The sequence below is a fragment of the Pholcus phalangioides genome, unplaced genomic scaffold (genome assembly GCF_987345545.1).
Source record: "Pholcus phalangioides strain wild (caught in Gottingen) unplaced genomic scaffold, Ppha-v1.0 ptg000011l_1, whole genome shotgun sequence".
Lineage (NCBI taxonomy): Eukaryota > Metazoa > Arthropoda > Arachnida > Araneae > Pholcidae > Pholcus > Pholcus phalangioides.
Window position 1 is genome coordinate 17,849,944 of NW_028301604.1, and position 19,963 is coordinate 17,869,906.

General features: G+C 36.8%; 1 protein-coding gene and 1 long non-coding RNA gene across 8 annotated transcripts in view; one reads left to right on the forward strand and one right to left on the reverse strand.

The window, feature by feature from the left end:
- The window catches only part of LOC149080164 (protein zwilch homolog), an 87,848-nt gene that overhangs the window by 30,433 nt on the left and 37,452 nt on the right, over window positions 1–19,963 (reverse strand). For all 7 annotated transcript variants that reach the window (XM_089239202.1, XM_089239199.1, XM_089239201.1 and 4 more), the window contains 5 exons: window positions 17,763–17,845; window positions 5,650–5,799; window positions 5,104–5,175; window positions 4,426–4,528; window positions 1,768–1,902 (listed from right to left, as the gene is read on the reverse strand). In XM_089239202.1, the coding sequence (XP_089095328.1) occupies window positions 1,768–1,902; window positions 4,426–4,528; window positions 5,104–5,175; window positions 5,650–5,799; window positions 17,763–17,845 (543 nt within the window). The remainder of the gene's footprint in view (window positions 1–1,767; window positions 1,903–4,425; window positions 4,529–5,103; window positions 5,176–5,649; window positions 5,800–17,762; window positions 17,846–19,963) is intronic.
- The window catches only part of LOC149080165 (uncharacterized), a 30,848-nt gene continuing 19,105 nt past the window's right edge, over window positions 8,221–19,963 (forward strand). The window contains exons 1-2 of the long non-coding RNA XR_016193540.1: window positions 8,221–8,301; window positions 16,809–17,219. This is a non-coding gene — a long non-coding RNA (uncharacterized LOC149080165). The remainder of the gene's footprint in view (window positions 8,302–16,808; window positions 17,220–19,963) is intronic.

Consider the following 19,963-nt stretch of genomic DNA (forward strand, 5'->3'; position numbering starts at 1 on the left):
ATATAATAGTTAATTTAAATATTAAAGAATATATGACAATGCTATCCGTCATAATTTCAAATCAAACTCAAAGTTATACTTTTCAGTTTCAGAAAAAACAAAATTCAATTGAAATCACTACAATTTTTAGTAAATAGCCATTGAGATGTATAAGCTACTTTAAGAAAGTGATCAGAGAAAAAAGTTTTCACAGAAACACAGCAGCTTGTAAAAATCTGTCTTGAAAACACCACAGTCCACTTTGCAACAGATTGTACCATATGCAAAGGGTATAAATTGAAAGGAAGTAGTCTTTCTATATTATGAAAAAAATAATGAAATAGGTTGTATAATGTTACAATCAACAGTTTATGCCCACCCTTCTTCTAAAACTGACCATTCATTGAAGCATTGAAAGCATTATAGCAAAAGATAAGTTCTCTCTGACTTAACAAAGAAACCTGCTCTAGGCTAAAGTTTTTAAGCCTTTTTATTTACTATATTACACCTTGTAAGACAAAAATTTTAGTGCTTCCCTTCTTATTGTGTGAACCGACATTAAAACTGCAACTAGAACTACTGAAAATACCCTTTATAGGTTCATACTGATAACCAGTGCAATGCTCCTCCTCCCCAGGCTGACATAACATGCATTGTTTTAAGCCAGTGGTTTTCAAACTTTTGTGCTTCCTTGTCCCAGTCAATATGTATTCACAACTCTTCATAAGGGCTGTACCATTGGTTGCGGGGGAGCGGGCTGGGGCAAATTAACACCCAGCTGCATTGGATTAGCTCACAAGGAGCCCCTTGAAGATTGAGAGAGACCACAGGTTCTGTGTCTGCTTAGTTTAGTTATTGCTCTGCTCCTTGTTGCGATTATTTCACTGATAGTAGTTTGAAACTCAGAAATAAATTTGCATCACAATTGTCAAATGTTGTCAGTATCCAGTATCTCTCTAGCATGGCCCAACCCACACCGGTAAAGGGCTTATATCCCGGAAGGGAAAGCAGATGAAGGCCCCAGTGCTTTGAATTTCCTGGGGATGGGAGGAATTATATGTTTCTTGAGAGGTATGGAGAGAGTTGTTGGGCCACAAACATTTGATGGATTTCATTATATGAGGGCCATTGAGAATCATAGATACATAACATATTGTTTCTGAACATGTCAGATTAAAAAAATAAAGTGATTCTATGTGGCAGAAAATAAATCAAAATTTTATCTAAAGTTGACATATTCTTAGGCTTTCTATGATAGAATAGAAATAAAATACAATATAGAATGGTCTAAAAAAGAACTAGGTCTTTTCACTGAGCAGAGCATGAGAGCACTTACAACAATGCAACGAAGAGCACACTAAGAGCAACTATGCGCACTTTGAGAAACACTGATTCTGGAAAATAATCAAAAATTCTAGACCCTTAACAAGCATTGAACAAAAAATTCTCATTTGTATATCAAACTGGAGTTTTTTTTCTAGTGTCTGCTGCAGAAGCAAACAAAACCTCCAGATCATCCCACAAGGTCATTATATCAAAGCTGTCTAAGCATTTGAGTTAAGCCAGATAGAAGTGACCTGTTAGTATGTTTTTTTCCCTTGTTGTTCAGTACTCAATTTTTTTGGAAAAATTCAAATTTTACTTGTGATGGGAGAAGCGTTTTTGAATAGACAGAAGCTTTAAATTAGCCACAAGAGATAAATATCAACTTTTAAAGCTATATAAGCTGTGGCTTTATTACAAAAAATTATGGTGTATTCAATTTTTATATGAAACAAAGATACTCACCAGATAAAATTGACCATAAATGGCTAGCAAAATCCATACAAACATGACCTTTTGTCACACAAATGGTTAGTAATGAATCCAAATCATATGATTCATCACACTGCTTGTCCTGAAGCAAAAATTCAGGGAAGGAGTCTAGAAAGTTATACATAAAACACAAATATTTAAATGAAATGGGAAGAAAAAGACTAAAGAAAAAACAATAAATACAGGCTGTCCCAGAACTCTACAGTGAAAATGAGAGCCATTATCTGGTTGCACGAACATCATGAGAAATTCACGATGCCCAATTGCACAGTAATAATCCAAGTTCAACCCCCCACTGACAGAATAGTGGTAGTTGGCTGAAGTTGGTTTTTTGTGATTTTCTAACTTTAAAATGTGAATGTGAGCTGATCTCCCATTTAAAAAACTCTCTCATGAAGAGCAATCAGGCCTACAACATTTAAAAAATTCATACATAATACAACAGGCAAAATAACCTGCTGAGTTGTTTGCCTGCCAGTTGACCATCCCAAGATGGTCTCTCTGGGCGGTCAGCGGTCATGTCTGTCTGTCTGCTGAGTTGTTTGCTTCTGAACTCGTAACACAAATGGCAGCATTTTTTAAAAACATATAACAGGCATTCCTCAGAAACAAATTTCACATAGGGTACAGAGCACACACGACACATTCTGACATGCCCCAATTAGTTAGAAGTTCCTCAGAGGAATATTTACAAGAAGCATGTCTGATTTAGTAGTAGTTTTAGCCAAAATGAGAGGGTGGAGGCAGGCGCATGTCAAGACTTTAGCAATGAAACCCAGGGTCGCAACCAACTTATTCCGGGAAATATGTGAATAATTCCACTTTAGAAGTTGACAAATATTGCAGTCATGCCCACACATCACATATTGATTCTTAAAAATTTATTTCTATAGAAGAGTTGATCAACTTTGCCTCAGAGCAAAAATTTAACCACTAGTCTCGCTGACCGAGTTGGTCAGCTCGCTAACGCTCGGTTGCTCAGCGGAAGAAGTACATCTGTTCACTTCAAACATCGTGGTCAGAATGAAGCTGTGAGCCTGCGTGAGATACTAATGCAGCGTCCTGATTGGACATTTGCGGAATAGTGCTATCCAATTGGTCCATTTGAATTTTCTTGTAACTCTCGCTCGAAATGAATTTAAGCCATGGTGTTGCGATCGGGGGTGTAGATTTATTATCGTTCACTAGCATATTTTTGAAGGCCCGAATATATGTGCCTTGGTAGAAATCTAGATCAACTGTGGACTTGACTTTGTGAAAAACTCTCGCTTTTTGAAATTTGAATTTATGGCCTTCTTGCCAACAGTGAGCGGCGATGGTCGATTTTTCACATTCCTGATTCTTAACACAGCGAGCGTGTTCATTTAATCTTGCTTTTATGGGTCTCCTTGTCTGTCCTATATAACCAAGAGAGCAATCACCACATGGAATGTAATAAATGCCCCATTGTTTATTCTGCGGTATAGCATCTTTAGGGGGCATGAAACCAAAGTTTTTAGTGGGCACATCTATGGTTGTTAGATTAAACTTTTTAAGAATCGGTTTGATCTTCAGTGAGAGTATTGGATCGTAGGGTATGACTACACTTTCTCTGAGTGGTCTCTCTGTAATATTTTCTAGAGTGGTTCCTCGTGCCGGTTTCAAGAATTTTCTACTTAATTCGTCAACGATCTTGGTGTTGAACCCCCTGTCTATCGCAATTGCTCTTATGGTTTCAAGTTCATGGTCTAATGTGTTCCGATCTGAACAGATGCTAAATGCTCTCGCTACATAGGTGCAAAAAGCCGAAAGTTTCTGTTGCATGAGATGGCAAGATCTGAAATGAGGTGGTAATGAGATTGCGAAAAGCTTATGATAGACCGAGGTTTGGAACTGTGATTTCTGTTTCGTTACTAATACGTCCAAGAAAGAGAGTTCATTGTTAGTTTCAAATTCGGCTGAGAACTGAACATGAGGGTCTATGTCATTCATAACGAGTAACAATTGTTCCAAGTCATCTTTAGAGCCGTCCCAAAGCACAAAAGTATCGTCCACGTATCTTCGATAAAATGAGAAGGGCACAACGTTCAATAGCTTACTCTCAAAGTCGTCCATATATATATATCACACAAAATCGGCGAGATGGGATTGCCCATTGCTAGACCATCTGTCTGGGTGTAAAACTTGTCATCGAAACTGAAGGCTGTTTGTGAGATACATGTGAAGGTGAGACTGCAAATTTCTTCTACTTCAGGCTGTGAAAAATTGTGGGTTTTAAGTCGTTCATTTGATCATTTTTGTTGCACCACGGTAATTTTCTGCACACGAGGGCTAATTAGACTGGGACCTACAATTTATTGCCGATTCCGAACGGCAGGCTTGTTTTTTATACTCATCGAGAGGTTGGTACGCTAACCCCTGGATGGGGGACTCCCTGCGGTAGGGTTTTAAGTCGTCTTTCTAGACAACTGATACTACCACCTATGGGAATGTTATCATAACATGTTCCTGCCTTGCTCATTTAGAAGTACCCTTGACTGGAGAGTGCCTATTGAACATAAAAATTCAATCTAGTGAAACCCGTACAAAAATGTGTATACCACAGTATATATGAACAAAAGCACTTGAATGAAAGAACAATGAATAGAAAACCTTTAAAGAATTTTTTTAATCTTTCCAATACCCCAGTTGGTTTGTCTTCATTCTCATTCAATGGCCAGCAAACTATACCTGTATGCAAACTATCATTCAGAGCCTAGAATATAACATAGTAAAAGTAAATTTTTACTCATGTGAGTATGAGATCATAAATATCAAAATTAAAAAAAAAGGCAGATATTTTAAACTAATAATTCACTACTTAAATATTTAAAGAATGTGTTAAATGTAAATAAAAGGATTGATATTTTGTAATATAGCTTACAGATTAATCCCATAAAGAGAAGCAGAAAAAATTAGTCATTGCAGTGAACAAAATTTTGAATAATGAAATTTCACACACTTTTTCAGAAAAAAAAAACATCCGTGAATATTCGATTGTTGGTTTGACAATGGTTCACCCAGTAGTTTTTACACCAGAGGGGGCCCCCAATCGCTTCCTGTTTAATTTTGATCACATTGTATAAGAATTGAAAATTATGAGCATGCCACAAAAAAAAAAAAAACCATGGGAAACTAAAAATATACTTCAACATATATATAAAGTTATCTTCCAAATTCATGATTCTAAGTACATTACAAGTTGAACAATTAAAATGCTACAAAAAAAGAAAAGAAACAAATAAAACAAAACTAGTATTACTAACTAGGAGATTTTATAAATATGGTTACCTCAATAAGCTTCAGTTCTCTATACTTTATATATGCTCCAGTACAATCATCTCCCAGAACAGCCTTTAAAATCTTAAAAAAAATATATATGCAGAGGAATTAGAAAATAAACTGAATTTCATACAAAGGTTGTTCAATGCTCTGCATTTAAAGAGAGTCAAACATGAAATATTTGCAATTTTTGCATAAATCATATACCTCAAATGCATCCATTGTTAATATCTTTCCTCTGAAGAAGTAAATCCAAAACAATGTTATCAACTTCATTTTTGTAATTTTCTTTTACATTAGAAGCACAATTGAAGGGTAAAAGTGGTAAACACTAAGTGCCAAAAGAGAAACTTTTTTGAACTACTTGGACGACTACGAGGCATTTTTCAAGTTGACAACATAATAGTATTGCTCATTTGAAATTTTAACATGAAAAACTGTTTGAATTTTTTGGCACTTATAGCATTTACTATCTTTACCCTTCAATTCATGAATTAATTGGATTAAACTACACACAAACTTTTATGCACAAAATATTGATTAAAAAAAACTAACCACCAAGAAACTATCATTAGGAGTTGGTTCTTGCATTATGGACTGTAAACTTTTTCCAAAACATTTAACAGCTAGCAGTTCGGTATTAGCTGGTTTCACTGCATTACTGCTTTGATGAATATTATAATACATAAAAAATGATTCTTCAGTCTAAAAGAAAAGAAACCAATTTAAAATTTCTCATGCTTCTCTCCATCTTGATTTTTCAGATTGTATTGTTCAATAGTGTGTTTAGATATATAAGATATATATATGAACTATATCAAGGCATTTCAAAATTTTTATTCAAAACTCCATGTCTCTCCCTTTATATCGTCAAATTAAAACAGCCTTTGGCTGGGAGGACTATCTATTGTCCCCCTTGCAAATTTGTTTCAAACAAATTTTTATGCAATTGAGATTTAATTGCAATACAACTTTTTTTAATGTGGTGTCTTTTGAAACTACACTGAATGATACTTGTAGCTTTTATAACTCAAACAAACCTGAAATTTGGGAATATATAGAACTTTGTTGCCCAACAGATGTAGTTAAACAATGTTCAAAAGAAAACAATTCCTCACAGTAATTGTTTTGAGAGACGTGAAATTCTCAAGATAAATAAAAATACAAAAGCCACAACAAGGTGGCTGGAAAAAGATGCCCATAAAAAATATGGATGTCAAATATATATCTAAACTACATCAAAAATACAGCAACCCAATAAGAGCAATAAAAAACTAATAATTGTGATGAAATATAAATATAATGCCCATAAAAATTTATGGTTGTCTCATCTAAGTATAGATAGCTTCTTGATTTATCCCAATATGTTTATCGTATTTATTTTTAAACATGTCAATCCTGTTATAATTCAAGACCCTCCCGGAGATAAGCTATTCTATTTATTCACAACCCTTTAGAGCAGAGGTCTTCAACCCTTTTCTAGTTGGGAGCACCCTTACGGCATGCTTGACATGTGAATACATGAAATCAGGATTTCAATCCTTGAATGCAATTTCTACGTTTTAATTACTTAATTAAAACATTGATCAAGTGCTTGCGAGTACTAAATCGGAAACAAACATTCAGCTCTCTGGGTGCTTGTGAACAACGGGTTGAAGATGCCTGCTTTAGAGGAAAAACTCCTTGCGACACCATAACCCAGAATTGTCCCATACCAATCGATACTGGTGTCCCCTTGTTGAAGCAGTCAATTGACAAAGAATTAATAACTCATGGTCCATTTTATCCATCCCGTTGAAAATTTTAAACACTTCGATCATGTTCCCCGACACCAGCGCTTTTCCAATGCAAACATTTTCAAAAAATCAAGTCTCTCTTCATAGCTTTAGTTCTGTGTGAAATCAAGAGCACCACATTGACCATGTCAATGTCCCCTGTAAGTATACTCTCCAAAATCTGATGGAATACCCCAATGCAGGACAAATTATGCTTTGGAAAAGTGGAAGAGCCACTTTGGGAGAACGCAAAAAAAAAGAACCCTTTTTGCGAATGAAACCAAGAATTTGTATGCTTTTTTAACCACTGCTGAACAATCTTCTGAAAAACTAAGCTGCTTGTCAATGAGGATTTCCAAATGGGTGATCCTAGTTGCATCTGGAATGACACCACCATTCAACTTTTAAGTGAAACGTGGGTTGTTCGTGCCAAAATGAGGGACCATGCTGCACTTGTCAATACTAAAAGACATGCTCCATTCATTTGCCCACGCTGCAATCCAGATTAGGTTGGTCTAGAGCAGTGATTCCCAACGTGAGAATTAACGCCCTCTGGGGGCAACGGAATGTTCCGGGGGGGGGGGGTGCGGTAGAAGCTACGGGTATAACATAGGATTCTATGGATTAGATTGCATTGGGGGGCGATGGGAGAAAAAATTTCTGAAGAAGGGGGCGATGGGAGAAAAAATTTCTGAAGAAGGGGGCGATGGGATAAAAAAGATTGGGAAACTGGTGTCTAGAGCAACTCCATATTGCTTTGATTCCTGACTACTCCCATTAGCTTTACGTCATCTGCAGATTTGCTAACAATCACATCAATATACCCTGATCTAGTTTATCGATAAAAAGTGAAAAAGTAAGGGGGCCAAGGAGACTTCCTTAAGGGACTCCACTTATGACATCTGTCCAATCAAAGAACTCCTCATTCACCATAACCTGTTATGACTTATCTCTTAACAATCATTCTCCAACTGAGCAATTTGTCCCTACTTCCAATCTCGTGTGAACGTTTCAAGAGTTTACCATGTTGGACACAATAGAATGCCTTTCGGAAATCAATATAAACACCATCAACATTTTTTCCCTCACCCAATGCCTTAATGACATGATCATACATTCAATAAAGATATTGTAAAGAAATTATATTATTATTTTTTGCACCATTATTAAAGTAATGGAGTAAGTATTAAAATTAAAGTCTTATATATATGACGAATTTCAGTTTTTATTATTTATGAATTATTTGCTATTTTGTAATTTTTTCAAACCTATAAATATGTATGTCATTTCAAACTTTTTATTGTAGCCGCTTTCTACATGGATACATCTTTCTATTTCTATACAGTGGTGGAAAAAACTATATGGCTAGGTGAAAAATGACGATTAAAAATGTTTCCAGAGATGATGAATATGGTGAGAATTCTACCTAATGGTGAGAATAATATCTAAAAAACTCTAATTCCAAAATTCATAATACTTTTTGAGTAAATATTTTTTCCCGATTATCAGTGAAATGTATTTGGAAAAATTCTATAAGACCACTCCCCTCTTCTCATGTCACTGACCTTATTTGCATAACCTTATGGTTGGGCATCATTTTTGAGAGTTTCTTGAATCATAAAATGAGTTGTTATGTGCAAGAGTGGTACAAGTCAAAAATATACTTGAGATAAGTAGTTCTTTTATGGGAAATTTTCATAATTTTGAATTAAGTTAATGAATGAAGTATTATTGTTTCTTCACAGTCAACTCAGTACTAAATATGTGTAACTATTTAAGAAAGTGACAATTGAGGTATACGATTGAAGATTAAGCTACCCTTATATGGTGTGAAAAAGGATTGGACGAAAAATGGCTTACACCACTCTTGCACACAAGGGCGTAGCGAGGGGGGGGGGGGACTTGGGGGTCTGGTCCCCCCCCGAAATGTGAGAAAATGACCGAAAAAAGGGAAAAAGATGGCCGAAACCATTGTTCTGTCACTTTGGTCCCCCCCCCCCGAACGAAATTTCTGGCTGTGCCCCTGCTTGCACACAATGGCTCAAATGTGTTTTTCCCCCCTGAAGCTTGATTCGTAAAGATGAGATGAGGCTAAAAACTTTATTGGCTACAACAAGGTAAGATCCTTGCAAAAAATTTTCGATTAACTTCTTGTGAAATCGGGAAGAATATTGATAATTCTGAAACACTGGCTAACTATTTCTAGAAGAGCAATGGATGTTATTCTGAGTATAAAGGTATGGGGCAGGAAATTATTCTAAACAGATCAGCAATAAACGATGTGAACAAAAAAAAATGTCTTCAGAGAAAATTGTGAATGATTCCTAACTCTCTTGTATAAGTGTCCACAATATAAAAAAAAGAAGTCTGCATGCAGAAAAAAAATTCAAAATCGCCCTTTCCAAACGCATACAAAGTGATGAGATTGGACACTGCTGAAAAGTACTTAATGTTAGGCGGTACACAAAAATAACCGTTACAACACAAGAGAAGAGAATGAAATTAAGCCAAAGTTGGCTCTGAGATGTACAAGAACCTCTTTCTTCCACATCTTGCAATCAGATAATCTTGCATCACTTAACCAATCATATTCTGTCTTTCCCAAGGAACACGTCTAACGTGCTGCCAGCTCTAGAACTAACTAATCAATCCAGCAACAACAGCACAAGAACAACTGCTACTCGGGACTCCCCCCCCCCCCCGAAAAAAAAATTAAAAATTTAATTTTTGAAGTTTTGTCTCAACTTTTACAATTTTCATGATGATGCGAACCACTAGTGTTGAGGACTAACCAAAAAATTACACCAGCTTTCAAACTTGAAAAATTCATCTCTCATCTAAAACACTTTTTATTTTCATGGAATTACAAATAAACATCTAATATTTGTTCAAGTTCTATTATTTTGCTCATACAGGTGGGAATATCTGGTTCTTTGTTTCCTACTATTTTTTTTTCCTGCTTCTTTGATGTAAATTCGTAGGTTTTTGGACATCAGTGTTAGCAAACAAATATACGTTTCCCGGGTACTCTCAGTAATTTTAGTTTTTTTTTCATTTGGGCCCTATTATTTCAGTTAGTGAATAGAGATAGTTAGCTAATACAGTGGAACTTCGGTTAGGAGCGGTCCGGTTAATGAGCAAACATTTTTAACAAGTTTTGGCTTGCTTAACGAGCGATGATTCACATTATGAGAAAAAATTTGTAGCTTTGTTTATTTGAGTTTCCAGTTATCACAACTGAGGCAGATGGTTTTTCGCTTTCACCCACACATATACTGTGGAATTGTGGGTAATATTCTCCCGTCAGCATGCCTTACTCAAAAAATAAACACACATGCAAGTTTTAATGTTTACGACACGAAACTAAAAGTAACATCGCAATCACGTGTATGTGTGCTAAAAGGATTTATTTTGTGTCCAAGTGTAGTGACTTTGCTGTGTTTAAGCACCTGTGCTCCAACCGATAGCTTCCATGACAAAGAAGGTTGAGAAGAAAAGCCATAGGAAGATGATTACGCTGGAACTTGAGAAGGAAATCATCGAAAAGCACGAGCAAGATATGGGATTCACCGACATTACAGGATCCTATAAGAAGTCTACATCTACGATTTACATAATATTAAAGAAAGAAGAAATAAAAGAGATAAATACAACAAAAGAAGTTTCGAGAGTATCAAAGCAATGGCCACATGTTATGGAGGAAGTAGAAAAGTTGCTGTTCGTGTGGATCAATGAAAAGCAACTAGCTGGTGATACTGTGACTGAGAACATTATCTGTGAGAAAGCAAAAACTTTGTACGCTGATCTCGTGAGCAAACTAGCAGGTGTGTATACAAAGAACAAAGAAGGCTTTCAGGTTAGCAGGGGATGGTTAAAAAACATTTAAGAAGAGAAGTGGCATCCATAGTGTTGGAGATGGAAAAGTTCAAGAAGCTCATGGTTTCCGAGTGTTACCTGCCGCAGCAAGTTTTCACCACTGATGAGATAGAGCTTTTCTGGAAAAAGATGCCGAAGAGGACCTTTATTACAGCAGAAGAGTATTCAAAGCCCATGAAAGACTGTCTCACCCTCTTGTTCTGTGCTAATGCAAGCAGGGATTTTAAAGTGAAACCTCTGCTCGTGTACCATTCTGATAATCCAAGAGCTTTCAAGAAATGCAAACTGCAAAAGAACAAGTTAAACGTTATGTGGAGATCAAACAGCAAGGCTTGGGTCACTCGTATCTTGTTTATTGAGTGGATCAATGAGATCTTCGGTAAAAATTATCTTTCAGAAAAGAATCTGCCACTCAAAGTCATGGTGGTTATGGATAATGCTCCTGCTCATCCTCCAAGTCTTAAGAATGACTTACTGGAGTAATTCCAGTTCACTGAGATCAAGTTCCTTACTCCCAACACAACTCCATTATTCCAACCTATGGACCAATATGTAATTTCCAACTTCAAAAAGCTTTACACCAAAGAACTATTTCAGTGATGCTTTGAGGTGACTGAGGGAACAAATCTTATCCTCCGAGAGCTTTGGAAAAAACATTCAACATCATGTACTACCTCAAAATCATCAATATAGCCTGGGATGGGGTCAACAAGAGAACCCTAAATTCTGCTTGGAGAACACTTTGGGCTGATTGCGTTATTGAACGCAATGAGGGGCTAACTCATGAACAAGAGCCACCAGTTGTTGAAGTGATTGTGTCCTCGGGACTGGAGGTGAATGAGAAAGACATTCAAGAACTACTGGAAGAACATGGCCAGGAGTAAACCCAACACCTTCTAGCTAAAGATGGTGCTGGTTAACCATGGACGAATTGATGGATCTCCATTGTGCGCAACAGCAAAAGCCTATGGATGGGATCTCGTCTGAGGAAGGGAAAAATGAGGAGGAGTCCCTCACTTCAAATGAGATTAGAGGGATGTGTAAAACTCGGGAATGTGTGAGAAAATTTGCAGAAAAGAACCACGCAAATAAAGATGGGACAATGTGAGCAATGAATCCAGCGAACAACAATGCCATTTTCCATTTCACGATGTGTTGTTTATTATAGCCATTACAGAATCTTGGGGATGAATCATTTTTACACATCTCAGGATATGATATTTTTTTAAGAAATAGATCTGATAGGAAAGGGGCTGTTCAGGTATTACATCATCATCATCGATGGGGGAGGGGGGGAGAGGGTTTCCGATTTGCTGACTTTTGATAAGAGAGAGGGGGAGGGGGGGGGGGTTTGGATAGTGCTTATGTCATCAACCACCTTTTATGAAAATATGAAATATTCTTAACAGCATCTTACTCGGTGCGCCAAAAATGAGAAAAACCTTTCGATAGTTTGTGGGCACTTGAAGTAACATTTCCCTTTATTGATAAGTGCCCTACAGAGCCACTTTAGTGATTTCTAAATGTTTCGCGGATCCAAGTGATCTGGAAATGTGTCCGGGTCGCTTAAGTGCTCTGGAACTGTGCCACGTATCACTCAAGTGATGCATAATTGTATGTTGCGGATCACTTAAATAATCTGAGAATAGGCTTTGTGTAACTTGAGTGAAGTAGAACCGCACTTGGGACCACTTATAGTGCTCTAAAACAGTGCATGCCACCCAAGGGATCTCTAAATGCACCACGGATCGTTTAAGTGTTCTGGAAGTGTGGCGAGTCACTTGAGTGATCTGTAAATGTGTCGCTTAGTTCATTTTAACAAAATTAGGTTTGAGGAGGGCAGGCTGCATCAGATAACCCCCTGGGCCATATTTGGTCAACAGGCCTTTATGCGATTTATCATTGTATGGCTTAGAGGGTAGGTCGCAATGAATTTATTAAAGCATAAAAATTTATTAAATTTTGAGTTCATAGCCTTCAAATAACATTGAAATTAATAAAAATTGATTATAATAACATATAAAGGTATTTTCTTCCGAAATTTCAATTAAAAAAAATATTTATTTGCATTAAAAAAATGAATTTTTGATCGTGGGAGGGAGGCACGAGCCCTACTATGCTCCCCGTGTACGTCTCTGATCCCACCAATATGCATTAGGATTCAGAAAGGAAGAGCTGATGACGAAATTTTGCTGACAAGGGGGGGGGGGGGTCAAAAATGGCTAAAAATTTGCTTACGTAATACTTGAACGGCCCCAGAGGGGGTGGAGTCATGATATATGTGAAATCATGTTTGAAGGCTAGAGAGTGTGATGTGAAGAGAAGTGATTTTGAAACTATATGGGTAGAGCTCTTGAAAACAAAGAGTCATAAATTTATTGTATGGGTTTGTTATAATCCCCCAAATAGGGATCCAAACTACATCGCCAAACTTCATGATGAAATTTCCTACATGTGTCAGAATAAGAGGGTTGTCATATTAGGGGACTTCAATTACCCGGGTATCGATTGGGAGAACTTTTCAGCTAGAGTTCAATATGAAAGAGATTTCAAGTTGGTGCTCAATAATTTTTTGTATCATCGTGTATCAGAAGCTACTAGGGGTACAGCTATTTCGGATTTATTTCTCACTAGTTCCGAGGATCTTGTTGAACATGTTTCGTGTGGGAACGAGTTTTCTTCCAGTGATCATTGTGTCATTAGTTTTCTATGTAACTTTTCTTTGGGTAAGGTTGATAACAAAAAAATTGCTCCTTGTTTTTGGAAAGATAACTTTGATGTTTTTAGAGAAAGGTTAGAGTTTTCAAAGAGTGGTTAGAATTACTCGGGGTGGTATGTCCATGGGAAGAATTAAGTACGAAGCTGTCCTCTATTTTAGAAGATATCATACCCTTTGTTCCTAAAAAGTGTGTTTGTACATCGCGCTCCCTATGGTTCACCGATAGCATGCATAATCTTTATCTTGAAAGGAAAAGAGGACTCAGAGAGTATAAAAGTGTACTAGGTGCTCTGTAATTGTTAACTGATAAAAGAAGGGCATTGATGAAAGCGATGAGGGATAGTAAAAAGGAAGTTGAATCTAGGTTGGCAGATAACATAGGCTGACCCAAAATCATTTTTCAGGTACATCAATAATGAATGTAAGAGGACAGTTGGTTCCCTCTCAATAGGAGGGTCTAAGGTAGAGAGCAATGTAGGCATGTGTAGTGCTTTCAATGACTTTTTCTCATTAGTTTTTAGAAAACAATATTCAATGCATGGGTGTTGCATGGGGTAATAAAACCCTTAACGATATTAAAGTGGAAGTTATGGAGGTCTTAAATCTTCAAAAAAGTATGTGCAAGAAAAGCACCAGATGATATCTATCCTTGGGTACTCAGGGAGTGTGTTTATGAACTGTTGGGCCCAGTTATAGATTTACAGAAGTGTCATAATGTCCTGTGACTAAAAGAAATGCTGTTGATGGATTTATGTGGAACCATAGTAGTTGAACCTTTGCTAAAAAATATATGAGTAATAAAACAGATGCATCTTCGCAAGGGAATCGGAAATCGAAAAAAAAAAAAAAAAGTGATGGGGATGCAGCTTTGCAAAAAACATGATAAATAGTAATAATAATCTCAGACCTTGAAATATAATTGTACAACTCCATCTAGTGATGAGATAATAAAGTACAAGGATGGCTGTACAGATGGCAGCACATGTATGACAAGATTATTTCGTCATATCTATGCGAATAAGACTGAAAAGTCTTTGCGTCTGGAAATGCTGTTGTAGGCACCACCATTATGTATGGCAGCGATGGCATTTGGCATCGTAACCACTTGACTGATTGAAGTCATTCTTTTGCTTTTCTGAGGCTTAGTTCATCCTGGACTGGAGTATGCTGTAAGGTCTTGGAGACCATAGACTTGGTTGAAGGGGTGCAGAGAAGAGCTACACATGTCCTTATTGGCACACAGGGCTTGAGTTATGCAGAGAGACATCATTTTTTGAATATGTTTACATTGGCTGAGCGCAGGTGTCTGGGAGATATGATCGAAGTGTTCAAAATTTTTAACAGGCTGGATATGATGGATCATTATTAGTACACTGTCAATCGATTGCTTTTACAAGGGGACACCAGTATCGATTGGTAAAGGACAATTATAGGTTATGGTGTCGCAGGGAATTTTTAAATTTTGTTTTTGAAAAGACTAAAAAAGAACCACTGGTCAGAATTACCTGATATTTCACCTGAATATACATGAAGCAATGGGATTTTGTCATGTAGTTTTTTGTTAGCAATGGAAAAAGTTCAAAAATTGCCCAATAGGTGGTGCTGTACTCATCATAAGATACAAATTAAAAGACATGACATGAGCACCGTAAATTGCAATTGTGATAAAAGGCGGGGAACATGCAGTTCCTGTTATTTTCTCTGCATCCGATCAGGTTGTTATTGAAGGATAGGGCTCTGCTTTTGAAACTTTTCAGAAGAAAGGTGACTGTGTGGAATCTGCATTAAAGAAATTCCAGACATTAAAGAGTATTAGAAGCAGCTCTGGTTTGATGTCTGCAAACGGTCTAAAGAAGATTGCTGAATTCGAAGAGACAGGCTCATTTGACGTACAATGTGGCCCAGAGAGGAAAGTAGATATGCTTCGACGTCAGTGGAGCAAGTGGCTACAGAATTGCTGGAAGCGTCAAGCAGTGCTTTGGGAACATGCTGCTCAGGGAATTGGTCGAACTTTAGACATGCCTGTCAGTATGGTTCGTAAAATTTTACAAAACATCCTGCAATGCTATTCCATACAAAATTATGCATGTTCAAGAGTTGTTTCCTACAGACCTGCCAATACGAGAACATTTTGCACTGCAATTTCTTGCTCGGATGGAAGTGGACCATGCATGACCATGAAGCATTTTGTGGACAGACGAAGCCAATTTCCATCTACAAAGGTTCTGTCAATACACAAAATTGCAGGATATGGGCCAGAGAAAATCTGTTCCAAATGCAACCATTGCCTCTTCATTCTCCAAAGGTCATTGTGTAGTGCAGGTTTACGGCAGCGTTGATTGTTGGCCCTTTCTTTTTCAAGGAGATAGGTCCTTCGGGCCCTGTAACCTGTACTGTCAATAATACACGGTATGAATCTCTTTTGCGCAACTGGCTCATTCCAACACTGATGTGTGGATAGCACAATTTTCATGCACGATGGAACTTCTCTGCATATTGCAACAGCGGGACGACATGAATGGTTTCATAATAACCCCCCCCCCCATTACATGTAGTTTATATTTTATATATATTCGTTTTTAAAAAAAAATATAAATATAACCAGCCAGATCGAGTCAACCAAAACACCAAGACCGAAGCTGATCCTTAGCTAAGGCTCTCTCCAGACAATGCCCACCAAGCCAACATTGCTCACCAAAATAAGTTTAGGGTGAGACGACTTGACCTGGCAGTTATAAATGTGTGTATATGTGTATTTCTCTTTCCTCTATTCAAGTTCTTCATGCATTTCATGTCCACAACACACGTGCGTACTCATATTGTCGTATTCATGTTGCTCACCGAATAAGGTGCTAAGCGAGATGCCACGGGTGATCCCTAATTGTATATATTCCTCCACACAATACTTCTATTTTGTATATTTTCATTAAATCTGCCAGAGCGAGTGAACTCAACCCAATAAAACTGATGCTGGCTTCTAGTCCGCAAGTTATCAAACCCATTTGCTCACCAATAAGGTGTTAAGAGAGATGACTCGCTCTGATGATATATATATATTTTTTTATTTCACAATAAGATTTTTTCTTTTTGTATCCTGTGTATATAATATGGCAAGTGTAAGATAACAGATGAGATGGCATGGGGGGGGGGGGGCCCAATTGCTTTCAAAACATACCTCCATCCTAATATGTGTACATTCATCTTAACTAAACCCTGAAACTTCTCCAACTCCTAATCCCATCTCGTCTGTAATCACCACAAAATTTGTTAATCGCGACAGTACCCAATTGTCCAGGGAAAATATATTGTAAAAGTTTGTATGTTTTTGTTTTTTTTTCTGATAGAAAATAAAGTGTTCCAGACTCTGCCACGAAGCTGGGCTGGAAGAGATCTCGGCAACGGGATAAGTCCCGTGTCTAAGTTCTGTCTTTCATTCATTCATGCATATTGCAACACCAGTAAAGCAACCGTTGAATCTCCATTTTGGCAATGTCAGAGTTATCAGTTACCATTTTCCAACAGTTTGGCCGTCACGATTGCCTGACCCGAATCCTTGTGACTTCTGGCTGTGGGGTCATCTAAAAAATGTGTACAGTGGTCCAATTGCGAATGTAGCTGAGTTGAAACTGCATTACGCAACGCATTCACAACATCACCCCTGATACACTTCGATCTGTTGTGTAATATGCTGTTGTGCGCTTTCGGCTCATAGGAGACAACGGTGGACAACATATTGAATATTTCTTGAGTAGCAGGTAATTTACCACATCCTTTTCTTGATGCTTTCATCACTGTTTGCTTTTCTATGATTTTTTTTACGGTCACGTCTTTTAATCTGAATCTTATGATGAGTACAGCACCATCTATTGGTAAATTTTTGAACTAGTTTTTTCTTCAAAATCTAATTGCTTCATGTATATTCAGGTGAAATATCAGGTCATTCTGACCAATGGTTCTTCTTTTACAGCCTTTTCAAAAATGAACTTTAATTATAATCACCCTGTAGCTTACCCCCGAAAGCAGTAAATTCTAACACAATTGACACGTTACTTAGAATAAGACAAACATAAGTATTCTTTATGGGCATTGTATAATATTTTATCTTGTTATAATATTTATATTGTTTGTAATTGCATTTTTCATTGGGTTGCTGTATTTTTGAGAACTATATGACATCCATATTTGATATGGGCAACTTTTTCTCAGCCACGTCATTGGGCATTTTGCCTGTTGTGGAATTGTGTTTGCATTTGTATATTTTCTTTAAATCCAAAAAAAAAACACACAACAAAACTCACTATGGAAGTGCCACGAGAGAAACATCTGAGATGTCTGTCTCTAATAGTATTCAAGTCAAATTTTTCATTTTCGTTCAAAGTTCCTGTAACACATGTAAAAAATTTATGTAAATGTCTTGCACTATGTTCATAAAAGTGTCAAATATTTGGTTAACCATTTGTAGCAGAAGTCACTAAACCCCCCAGTAAAATGCCATATCATTTTAATGAAGTGGGCTTCCTTCCAATTTTTATCAGGCACAAGTAAGAAGGATGAGAAAATGCGCTCCATTGAGAAATCAATTTACAAAATATCTGGGCTTGTCATTGATAAAATAAAAAGGTTTTTTCTTGTTAAATGTTGAAGGTTTTTTTAGATATATGCAGCCGTACCTTGAAAAATCAAGATCAAATCTGAAAATACTTTCATAAGTTTCACGCGGATTATACATATATGTTTTCCTTCTTTTTTAACCTCAAACTGATTCTAGCAACATTGCCATAAGTAAATTTACTACTGATTGAATTAAAGGGAAATTCTTCACTCAAAAAAAAAAAAAAAAAACATTATGCTGATGGCACCTACCATGGGAGGATGCCTTCTAAGTTAGTTCTCAAAATATCACTTTTGATCAGCATAAGCAAACGCTACTTCAGACTAGATGCTTGTGGAAATTATGTTTCATTATCAATTTCATATGAAGAGATAGAAGCAAGAAATGTCAATGTTTGATTAAAATTGAATATTATTGTACCATCCTAATTATACATATGCTTCCTTCTTTTTCAACCTTAAACTGATTCCAGCAGCATTGCCATTAAAACATTTACTACTGACTGAATCAAAGGGATGTATGCCACTCAAGAAAATAATTCTAGAGTGACATGCATAATAGAGTGGAAATAATTTTTTTTTTTTTTTGAAATTGCCATTGTAATAGAATTTAAAATATGCCTTTATGTGAGGAAATGCCATTCCTAATTTTTTCCCCCAAAATTCAAACTTCTTGAGATTCCTCATTGCCCCTAAAGTTTTAAGCACGTCTGGAATTCTGTAACATAACACTGAGGAGGAAGCTTTTCTATTCCCCTGAACACGTGATTCGTTCAGTGACCTTGATGTTTTTCTCTTGTTTCCAGTATTCATTTGCAATCTTACCCCTCAACTGAGAGGGTGTATATCAGTCAAAATGACGACCTGAAGCTTTTATCGTTGTAACATTTTAGGAAATCACACACATAAAGAGTTGGATTCTCAGGTCTTGCCCAGAAGGCACAACAATCAAGAAGAGATCCAGCTATTGCAGACATTCTGGAAATTATCGTGCAAAAGATACCAATACAAGAATCTTCAGAAAAATAGGAAAGCAAGGAAAGATTCTCAAACTTTCAAGTTGAACTTGAAATCTTTTCAGTTTGAAGCATGGAAATTGTTCGACATTGCAGCATGCAAATGTGATTTTGAAGACTAAGTGTGACAAGTTGAGAAAGGTCCCAAATTTAGAGTGCGATTTCTTGCAAGATCAAATAATTACATACAAGATGGCCTTTGGTTGAGTAGATACCCTAACAACGAAGAAATTGAAAAACAATGAACAAAAGAAAATGGTATCCTGTTTGAAGTCATCTTAAGAAGAAACGGCGGAAACTAGTTCATCAAACACTGAAGAATCATCTATATCCTACGATTCTGAGGAAAGTGATCCATATGAACCAAAACACAGTTTACCGTTGAACTTAACGTTTCCATCTACCAGTACTGAAGCTGGTCCATCAATCGGTGCCGAAGCACATACTTCATTTTGCTTTTGAAATTCTACCATCCTCCTCACAGATGAGAACTAAATTACCAAATGTTACTCTTGCTTGTGATAGAACTGGTGTGTCTGATGTATCAGCTGCAATTATTGCGAATGCTGTGCTGAAAGATGTTGGGTTATTGAGATGACAATAGACCAGATGAAAATAAGGCGTGAAAGAGCATCACAGAGAATTCTTTTGCAAGATAAAATTCCTAGAACAATGTGCGAGGAATATATTTTGATGGTCGAAAAGACAAAACCTTAGCTAATGCCAAAGAAGGCGATTCTTTCCATGGAAGAACCATATCTGAAGAACACGTAACCATATTGCAGAAACCTTATCTTGGTCACACAACTCCAAGAAGCAGTAGAGCAAAGGATTTAAGTCATCAACCCTAGACTTTTTGAAGCAAGATTTTG